Genomic DNA, 11131 nt, shown 5'->3' on the forward strand with positions numbered 1-11131 from the left:
CTCGTTAAGTTTTTTTTTATATATTGCAACTGCAGAAAATTCTCAAATTTTCAGTTTGCGGGTTCCGCCTCAATCAGTTACGTCAGTGACGTAAGCTCGCGGCGCGTGATTAGATTAATACGCACTATTATATTATTTGCACGAAAAATATATGAGAGGCTTTACGGCACACGGGTACGTAAAGCCCTTTAATATAATAGAAAATATACATATCTGATATTTATCAATGCAGTCCGTGCATGCGTACCAATATGTATAAATAGCCGGGGAAATTGTTTTGATTGCTCAGTCTGCTCTGGCCTTTGTAATTTGAAGATCTTAAATTTTTATTCTGCTTTTTATTGTCATATTAGCTTCGGTCTTCTATACAGGGTGATTCTAAAGCAATACAACATTTTGGTACCACCGTGATCAGCGTGAAAAACTGAGTCCAGGGGAATTGGTCCGAAAAATTCGCGAGAAAAAGGCGAAGAGGATACGATTTGAACTATTTCCGCAGAATGTGATGATCGGCTTGCGCCGAAAACTAAAGTTCCATGAGCAAAATCTTTGCAATTTGAGAAAAGCTAGGAGGTGCATAGCCCAACGCAGATCGAAACGTTACCTATTAGTAGATAGGCTATAGGTATACCAAAACATAGGCATACTAAAACACCCCCTCTCCTCTCAGAGTGTTTTGGTACCCGATGGAAGAGGAGGGATCCCCTCTCTCTCCAAGATACTAAAACTCCCTCTCTCCTCTCAGAGTGTTTTAGTACCCGATGAGAGAGTGGGGATAATTTTTCCTCTCTCTCTCTATTATGTTTTGGAATGCCTATAACGTTCTCTACTTTTTTTAAACATTTTTTTTTTAATTTTTTTATTTTACTTTACAGTTTATGCTGATAGAACAATTTCATGAGTTTGACGTTGTGCTATGCACAGGTCGTCTTATAGCTTGGATTATGATTTGCGCATACTGTGACGCACTTAAAAGATGGTTTTGACGGATAGCCATACTGTTCAATATTGTGAACAGGAAATTTGAATCGTTGAAGCCATTTCTGTTTTAATGCACCCATGACAACAATTTTTGATGCATCGTGTAAAGCGTCACGAAGCAAGTTTCCGATTTGAGAGTAGTCATGTCCATCCGTTTTCCACCTGATGTCATGATAATTATGTTTGAGCCATTTGTTTTCCCTTTGCATTTTGTCTGAGAGTTTTTTCCATGAGAAGGGATTTTTGAATGTTAGAACAATAGGATCTGCACTATTTTCCTTGAGAGGTATGATTGATAATTCCTTTAGAATATAATCTTCTTCGGTTTGCTTGAAACCAGTCATGTCTACTGCATACTCCATTTTCCGGTGCAGCTTAGACGAGCTTCTTGACATCTCCACTAATAGGATTGTACTGAACGATGCGATCGTGTAAGATCAGACAGTAGGCTGAAGTGTTAGCAGGAAAATCTTTTTTAGCCTCAAACTCCAGGCGTACATCGACAGGAGTGCTCTTGAGAGATTCGTTTTGTCGTGAACAGTTAATAACTACGAGTGGTGCAAAGTTGAGAAACGAAGACTTTGTCAGCAGCGGTTACGGATCTCTTCCATAGTAGGATTTTTGAAAATTAGCGTACATATCATAGAGAATGGCAAACTGATTTTTAGCTATGTCGAGGTTCATATTGTTGTATGGATAATATTGTGAATTCAAGAAAAGTTTCACATTACTCAACTCACAATGGTCAAATCGACTGGCGTTTGCAGTTCTTAATGATTTTCTCTATGTTTGCAGTCCAAGAATCACAAAACGAGGTTTTTCCAATTGATTTGGTGTTTTCACCGTCCAGACGTGTTTAGTAGTGCTTGGGAGAAGAGGATATTCAAATAATTCCCAAGAAAGGAAACACATGGAGATAGGATTATCTTTACCAATGAAATTCAATAGCTGGTTTTTTTGTTTATCAGATGCAACAACATATGGCATCAACCACTCTATCTTTGATACTTTTACTTCGTAATCTTCATAAGTAGTTACACCAGATGCTACAGTACCTTCCTGGATTATTAAGTTCAAGTCGCTTCTCGATCTTGTGAGAATGAGCTCATGCTTCATATTAACTATAATCTTTTTATAGTCTTTTGCAAAACCCAAGATCATACTCAGTGGAATCGCAACGTCAAAATTTCCCTTGTCATCTACGACCGATTTGATATTGTCTTGAATACCAAGCCAGCCTGCATTCTCCAGCATATCATTCTGATTCAAATTAAATGAAATGAATCCTTTCATGACACTGCTCAGACCAACATTTTTACTTTTATCTATCTCCACAGCATTAATCTCATAACGAATTTCATCAAACAGATGACAAATGCCGTTGTTGACAAATTTAGGTTTAGCAAGTGCTGCTGATCCACCTTTTACTTGCAACTTTCTACATATATGGATAGAGCTGCGCGATGGTAAGAGACATAGATCTTGATGTTGGATAGAAATACGAATTTCATCACTGTTGTCAAAGCTTAATGATGAGTATGGTTGATGTGCGTGTACTTCGTAATGAGCAATAGACTCATCGAATACGACACCTGATCGAATGCTTAGAATTTTGTCCATTTTTCTGGAAACAGCAAAGAATTATACACGTGAATTTTTTCCACGAACTTTTAGTCCTAGACTTTTCAGAAACTGAATGCTCTTGCGTGTTAACGGTTTGAGTTTCTTCGGTCGACTGATGACTGGTTGCCATGATGACTGATTTATATATGATCCAGAATTGTAAACGATGCCCATTATACAGATTTGATGTGAAGTCTAATAGTTATTTCCTCTCCTCGAAAATTCACTAAATTTCCATCCTGATCAACAATTTGACTTTGTATCCAATCCAACTGTAGAAAAACAAATAGTTTATTGGCTTTAATTATACACCCTAATGGTCTTAGGTTTGAGAATTTTTATGTATACTCTAAATCCTTGAATCAGCCAAAGTATCAATTTCTCAAAAATGTCTTGGATCCGATTGAAGGAGTATCATATCTTCCGTTCAGTGAGCATGAATCTGTAGTATCTCCAGATGAAGCCCTTCCAAATTCAATAATGATTTTTGATGATGTGGCATGTGAGAAGCAGGATAACGTCAGAATATTCTTCTGTATGGGGAGACATAAGAGTGTAGATAGCTTCTGTGTATGTCAATCTTATGCTCATATAGGAAAACATCTCATTAGAGATAATGTCAATTTGTTAGTAATTTATCGACAAAATGATGCAAATCTTAAATATATCTATGAAGATCATGTGAATACCGATTTAACTTTTAACGAATTTCGGAATCTTTGTTCTGAATGTTGGAAGAATGATAGATATGGATTCATCGTTATTGACAAAGATAGGTCGATGAATGAGGGTAGATACAGAAAAGGATTTGACTGTTTTGCAATAAAAAAGGAATTATGAGTCTCAAACTTACAGTTCAGTTGTAGACATAGCCACGTCAGCATGTCAGACTTCGAGAAAGAGAAGAATGTTCTTAGTGAGCTCTTGCGAGCTCGTGAGGCTATTAAAAAAAATACACTTTATTAAAACAGGAGAAAGATGATTTTGAAAAAGTCATCGGTGATACTCTAAAACCAGTCATCACACCACTTGAGAAACTTGTTGAGATGAAAAGTGAAAGCCCACTACAGCAACCATCCAATCACATTTTGGATCAAAACAGCAGTAAAAAAATGAAAAAAACGAATGAGAATCGATCGATCGAGTTTGCTCAACGATCAAAATAAGAACAATAAATCAAGTTTATTGGATTATACTGTTTATGATTATGATGATGATGATGATGATGATGATGATGATGATGATGATGACGATAATGATGTTTATGACACAATAACCAATTCTACATTTAGATCCGCGAGTGGAAAAAATGAATCAGTTGAAGACTTTTTATCATTGCTAGATAAAAGCCGTAGAACGATTGATAATATATACGGAGTGCGAAAGATTGATGAAGTGTATATGATAAGCAACAAATGCTCATCGGAAAAAATTCAGCAAAGATGAACCTATACGAATGTCGAGAAGTAATAAATATAAGAATATTTTAGCACCAATGTTCCGCAGCACTCCACGTAAAAAGAACAGTAGCAGCGGAGGAGGACTCATACCTAAATATAAAATAGCTAAGAAAAATTCTTCCATTGATCTCGTCTACTGGGGTGATCCAAACGAGCTTACTGGGAGACTTCGACTATTGATTGCCGAACGATCAGCTGGAAATAATAATCACAACAATGAAATCCAGTCGATTATTGAGGAATTATGTGAAGCTGAGCATATATATTGATACGCAACTTTCTTCTTTGCATCAGTACTACCATGAGTCTCGATGTGTTTGGAAGAAAACTTGAGGGCTCGCAAGTGAGTCGTGGTCCTCCAGGCATTGGTTTCAATTTTACACCGGACGGTGATTTTGATTTAGAAAACAAGCGACTTTGCAACCTAGGACCGCCCAACCATCCAAACGATGCAATCACATTGCATTCACTGAAAGTTATTCTACAAACTGAAATAAATTATATAGCTGTTAGAATTGCTGGAATTGGTGAAGTTATAGAAGAATACAAGCAGCAAGTTGAAAAACATCAATTGGAAGTGAATGCAAAATTGCGTTATCTTTATAGTACAACTCTTCGCAATTACTCTGGTGTTGATTATATCATTGAAGAAGTGAATAAACAATTAAAAGTTCGTTTAGACGAATTTCCAGATGGATTTTCATCTACCGTAAATGAAGATGGAACGTCATAGAGTAGCTGCAGAGCTGCACAAGCCAGCACGTCGGCGATACAAGAGAAGAAAATATGACATACGTTGAATAGACGAGACTTGTCAAGCTGATCTTGTAGAAATGATACCATATTCTAAAGAAAACAAAGGTTTTCATTACTTACTCACTGTCATAGATATATTTTCAAAGTATGCATGGGCCGTGCCAGTCAAGTCAAAGAGTGGTAATGATGTTACTACAGCTATGAAGTCAATACTGAAAGAAGGACGAGTACCGAAGAATCTACAAACTGACCAAGGAAAAGAATTTTACAATTCAATTTTTCAAAAACTTATGAAGAAGCACAATATACACTTATACTCTTCACATAGTAATCTTCATGCAAGTATATGTGAACGATTCAATAGAACGTTAAAAAATGCAGTGTGGACAGAATTCAGCAAACAAGGAAGCTATAAATGGTTGGATATTCTACCTAACTTGCTCAAAGCATATAATTCGAGAAAACATCGGACAACAGGTATCGAGCCTGAAAATGTTACACAGGCAAATGAGCGAGAAGTCAAGAGACGTTTTCCAAATGAAAAGTCGCCAGTGAAAAAACCAAAATTTAAAGTACGAGATAAAGTACGAATAAGTAGGATAAAAAATGTTTTTGAAAAAGGTTACACGCCAAACTGGTCAACGGAAGTTTTCACAATAACGCGAGTTGTAAAAACAGATCCAGTAACTGATGAATAATAAATCCGTCTCTGGCGGCTTTTATGAAACGGAAATTCATAAAACTATGTATCCGGAAATTTATTTAGTAGAAAAAGTTTTAAAGAAAAGTGGTAAACGCGTATATGTTAAATGGTTAGGATTTAGTGACAAGCATAATAGTTGGATAGATAAAAATGAGATTGTATGAATTATTCAAGGTTCAAATAAATAAGAAAGCAATTGTTATTATATTTAATAATGTATTTATTCATGTAAATTGCACACAAGTTTGAACAAATAAATAAATAGTATTTAACAATTATCAGTTTTTGTATTTCATTATTTTAGCATGTGGTGAACTTAAAAGAAGTTCCACCCTGATATGTTATAAATAAACTAAGTTTATTTGCTGTGTTAGAGAGATTATTGAAAAGTTCTTGATCTTTCAAAATTGCTGATGAGATCTTTTCTGGAAGAAATATTTGAAAGCTGTCATCGATCTCGGCTACGATCTTCGTGCCGAATCTCGTCTTTACTTCCTTGAGCGCAGTCACCATGTATGCATGATCTTTTTCTAAGTCCGTGGCTTTCTTCTTGGACAAGAACTCGTGCTCAGCAATTTTGTTAAGTGCAGATAGATCCATTCTGAAAAGTAAAAATATAAGAATTTGTGTTAGAGAAAATACTTTCTTTGAGAAGAAAAATAGTGAGAATCAGCTATGAACTTACTTGGAAATTTTAAGTGAGTCTTGGTTTCTTCTCCAAAGGCAGGTAATTTTCAAGCTCGACTGCTCGAATGTGCTCTTCACCGTGCTGCGTCGGTTGATGTAGCCCATTCCCCACCATTATGTCTGCCCCTTCCATCGCCTCTTGTAGAATATCCCTTCTATCGGAAGATGCCCCCTCCATCGATGGATTCCATTCGTGCATTAGCTCCTCACAAACGTCGTATTCGATAATGATTTGTTCACCTGTATCGCCATAAAGTGTCACCCCCACTCGTGCTGCACTGTTTTCATTAGTCACTTCGTTCCCCCTCTCCATTGCTCTCTCGCTTTCTTCTTCAGTATTGGTCGCTTCATACCCCTTCTCCACTTCCATCTCCCCCACTCTTTCTTCTCTTGTATCAGCCATTTTTTCATCCCCCTCCATTTGAATTACAGCCAGCACCATCTGTTGCTCAATAATTCGGTAATGACCCCAAGGCAAAGTGTCTGTGCTATGAGGTAATAAGTATCTTTTATCATCATGCGGACTTAGTGCTATTTTATTCTGTTTTTCAGTATGCACTACATGCAATTTAGAGCGAATGCTGCACTGCTCACGTTTAACAATAATTTGTTCTTCAAGACATTTTCGATAATCTTCGAACGTGATTTTTTTCTTCACAACACTCGATTTTATGCCTTTGGCTTTTTTCACAGTCTCAGATCCATCTATCAAAATACTATACATTTTGCTACGTAAACCAATAAATTCTGTCATAATCTTGCCACAGCATTCATCTTTCATTAATCCAGGCACTTTTTTATTAACACGCGGGATTCCAAATTGATTGTTCTCTTTGTAATCAGAAGTATCAAATTTGTGCAAGTCTTCTTTCATTATTTTATACATATCCACGTCAACGACTTCATATATTAGACTATCTGTGTCGGTGTAAAGGAGTTTACATTTGTCCCCAAGTCGACGCTTCATATATGAATAATGAAAATCGTATAACAATGTTTTAGACAAATCGAGAATGCTGAGACCAACGTATATTGGTTTTTTAATTGTAATACTTGTTCTCTTTAGCTGTATAGCAACCAAATTTTCATCAAAGATAGCACAACTATGAAAATTTGGTTGAGCTATACGTGCTTAGGCTCCATATCGCAAGCTTCCGCCATCATCATGATTATTTTCTTCATTTTCATCTATGTAAAAATCTTGAATGAGGAGTAGATTGACACAAACCCAAGATAGTCAACATCAATCGTCTTGGGACTTACACTGAGAGAGACACCCGATAATGAAGACTGACTAATGAATCTAAAATTACACTTTTTATATGTTGATGAGTTTCCAGAAAACCTAGGCGATTACAGCGAAGAGCAGGGAGAGAGATTTCACCAAGATATCAAGGAAATGGAGCGCAGGTACCAAGGAAGATGGGACGTAAATATGTTAGCAGATTACTGTTGGTCGTTAAAAAGAGATCTACCATCAACATCGGAGAAGCGGAAGCGTAATCCACTTCGTAGATCATTTTCCAATAAAATAGTTCGTTACCATAAAAAAGAGTAATGGGCTTAATATTTTTACGGGTATTTTATTGAATTGCATATACTTCTAACAAATTTAAAGTAAATGAAGGAGCAGCAAACTATGATATAGTTTTAAAGGATACGATTGTACTTGCATATATATTGTTCTTTGCTTTATGGTTTACATTACCTTTTGAATTGTTTCAGTTTATAACTATTTTTTTCACTCTCTTTACGTCCATGACCTTGAACTAACCTTGAACTGACCATAAATATAACCTTATGGGACTATACTGACCTTGGATTCGGATTCAGCGACCCCAAAAACCCCTAAATGTCTTGGTTTGATTTTACTTTTTATGAATCTTTATGATTTGACCTTCAACTGATCTTGACCATGACCTGATAGGGTTGTAATAAGCCCGGATTCGGATTCAGCGCCCGAAAAAATCCCAAGATACCATGGTTTTAGTGTATTTTTCATGTATTTCGATAATTTGACCTTCAACTGACCTTGAGAAAGTTCTGATGGGGTTAAACTGACTCCGGATTCGCATTCAGCGACCCCAAAAACCCCAAGATACCATGTTTTAGTCTTTTCTTAATGTATTTTGATAATTTGACCCCTATTTGACCTTGACTTAAGATCTGATGGGGTTAAAATGACCCTGGATTCGGATTCAGCGATCCCAAAAACATATAAGTACCGTGGTCAAGTTTTTGGGACTTACAATTTTTTTTATTGTGGGGCTGTGTTATCATTATTACGAACATTAACACATGCCTTTTTCTTTTCTATAAACTTTGGAAGTGGAATGAAGGAACTCCCCTTAATTGGAGAATATTTTTTCATATTGATACACAAACTAATAATACTCGTCAGCGTCCAGCCAGAATCTTTCTCCTGGAATTCTTCAAGCTGGGTGTGAATAGGTTCTTTGATATGATCCATGAACTATTCTTCCAAATTCGTTGACATGAATGCTGTCTCGAGCTCGAGCGAGACCGTCTTCTTCGGGTCGCCGAGGATTGCCGAGGATTGCCGAGGCTGCTCAGCCGTCGGTGATCGCCGAGGCTGCTTAGCTATTGGGGATTGTCCAGATGAGTTAGCAGCTGGGGATCGCTGCGGCGGGTCAGCCGCCGGGGATCGTTGAGGCAGGTCAGCCGCCGGAGATCGATGAGGCGGGACAGCCGCCGGCGATCGACGCGGCGCCAATTGTTGCAAAGCAGCATTCGGTGGTTGCGGCACTGCAACATTAAAAAAATTCGTGACTTTAAAGTGGAGTAATAAGAAAATTAACTTACATGTTTCTACTATGTCCATGGCCCAGGACACGTAGTCTAGCATCGTCAGGTGAGTCGGTGCGTTGGCGATCAGCCAACGTATACGCTCCTGAGCATCCTGTAGACATCGTCGGCTCCGAGAAGACTGCATTGATGAACTTTTCTTCGAAGACAAGCAAGAAAACAAGCTTGCAAGAAAACCTGTGACTGACTCCGGTGTATCTTGAGGGGTTATTTATACTCGAAAACAGGAGCACACTTTTCATTATTTTGGCGAAAATCCTCTGATTTGCTGAGCTTCTTTTCCCACTACTTTCCTGAAAAGTCCTCTAATTGGAGAAAAATGTTCCTCCCTTAATTTCAAAAACACCTCCCTTGACCATGCTCCTCCCCGTCAAATAAAAATTTCACTTTCCTTCGTGAGATAATCTATGGGCACTTTTGCAGACCTTTTCCAAAAAATAATTGATTTTCACAGTGGGTAGCGAAACAAAAAGAAAGGTCTGCCAGCGGGTATAGTTTCTAGATTCCTGCGGCCCTCTTCGGTCACTCGTCAAACGCTAAAAGCCTTTACAACGTTCATCTCTGCAGGTATCTGCGACACTCAGGCATTTTCGTCCACTGCTAGCGAAACGAACAAAAAGGGAGGGGTATCTTCATAAAACTTATTGGTGCCTCTGCATCTTTTTGGGGATTTCTTGCAGGCTTCTAGAAAACTCGTCAAAGTCAGTACTACGTGTTAATCTCCGCGCTCTCTGCAGGTAGCGCAACAAAATAAGGGATCTCCTGCCAAAAATGACTATCACGAGACCCATCGGTCTTGGTGCATGCCTCTAGGTTACTCGTCAATCACTATAAGTATTGTTTGTCGTTCTCTAGTCCTATCAGCTCATGTTCATCTTCGGGCTCTCTGCAGGCCTATCGGTCTGAGTGCATTTTTGTGACCATTGTCTCTACGCCACTTGTCAATCGCTAAAAGCGGATCTCTGGAAGGAAAACTGCCTAGCTTTTCTGGGAAAGCTAATTGGGACTTAAAATTAGGGGTAGTCCCACAAGCAGCCAATAGCATTTGTAGGCGGTGAGAAAACTTTGAATCGCTCATACAAGGGAAAGGATTGAAAGAACGCTATAGGCTTTCAAAAAAATACATACGAGGGTAGACTGGGGATACTCTCTCATCGGGTACTAAAACACTCTGAGAGGAGAGAGGGTGTTTTAGTATCTTGGAGAGAGAGAGGGGATCCCTCCTCTTCCATCGGGTACCAAAACACTCTGAGAGGAGAGAGGGTGTTTTAGTATCTTGGAGAGAGAGAGGGGATCCCTCCTCTTCCATCGGGTACCAAAACACTCTGAGAGGAGAGGGGGTGTTTTAGTATGCCTATGTTTTGGTATGCCTGTAGCCTATCTACTCCTATTTACAGGTTATCTAGCTCTTGCATTTTAATTTCAAATGAGTTTGATGATTCTATTTTAATTTAGTGAGGTATGATGTAATATATCCATCGAGAGGATAGTTTTTATTATAATTATTAATTACCCTGATAAATTTGTGAAATCTTTAAAATAAAACCTTTCTTAAAAGGTAAAAGGTGGGCAAGTATAAACTGGTTTTTATTTACTATTAATTTTTTATTTGATAATGATATTAAAATAATTTATTAAAATAATTATTTATATAAGTGACAAGCTATGGTAAAAAAATGTATGAAATCAACAGTTAAATGGTAATTACGTATTTGGAATAAATTTATCAAATTAGTTTTAAATAAGATTTATAATTTCATTGTTTTCCTAACGTCATTGTTAATTTACTAGCGGTATTCTACACTACTATGAACATACTTGATAAACCCGTCGGTTCATAGTTCCTAATGTGAATTGTTTAATTTGTTAAAAATTAATAACATTGTCAAATAAACTTATAACATCTTTCAAATTTAGTGAAACACAATATCATTAATAATAAAGCAGATATTGAAAAATAAAAAATTATCCTTTTTATCTCATCGTAAAATTATTAAGCGATGGGTTCGTATTATAGAATAATTTGATAAATTTATTCCAAATACGTAATTGCCATTTAACTATTGATTTCATATATTTTTTTACCATAGTTCAC

General features: G+C 37.2%; 1 protein-coding gene across 1 annotated transcript; it reads right to left on the minus strand.

Annotated features, from left to right (window-relative positions):
* Positions 1-1356: 1356 nt before the first annotated feature.
* Positions 1357-6315, minus strand: LOC116415868. The gene is made up of 4 exons (XM_031921411.1): positions 6209-6315; positions 5890-6124; positions 1914-2310; positions 1357-1430 (listed from the first exon to the last, which is right to left on the minus strand). Exons 1-4 carry the CDS (start codon positions 6313-6315, stop codon positions 1357-1359), a joined length of 813 nt encoding a protein of 270 aa, XP_031777271.1.
* Positions 6316-11131: the final 4816 nt, after the last annotated feature.

The sequence above is a fragment of the Nasonia vitripennis genome (genome assembly GCF_009193385.2).
Source record: "Nasonia vitripennis strain AsymCx chromosome 1 unlocalized genomic scaffold, Nvit_psr_1.1 chr1_random0005, whole genome shotgun sequence".
Classification (NCBI taxonomy): Eukaryota; Metazoa; Arthropoda; class Insecta; order Hymenoptera; family Pteromalidae; genus Nasonia; species Nasonia vitripennis.

Bases quoted from the DNA above. Each gene is read 5' to 3' on its own strand.
- LOC116415868 (XM_031921411.1), bottom strand. From the start codon at position 6,315: ATGGGCTACATCAACCGACGCAGCACGGTGAAGAGCACATTCGAGCAG. The intron at 2,311-5,889 runs GCAAATAAACTT...AATGCTGTGGAG, and splicing joins TCAATAATCTCTCTAACACA to ATAGATAAAAGTAAAAATGT. The intron at 1,431-1,913 runs GTAAAGATAATC...CTAACACTTCAG, and splicing joins CCAGCTATTGAATTTCATTG to CCTACTGTCTGATCTTACAC.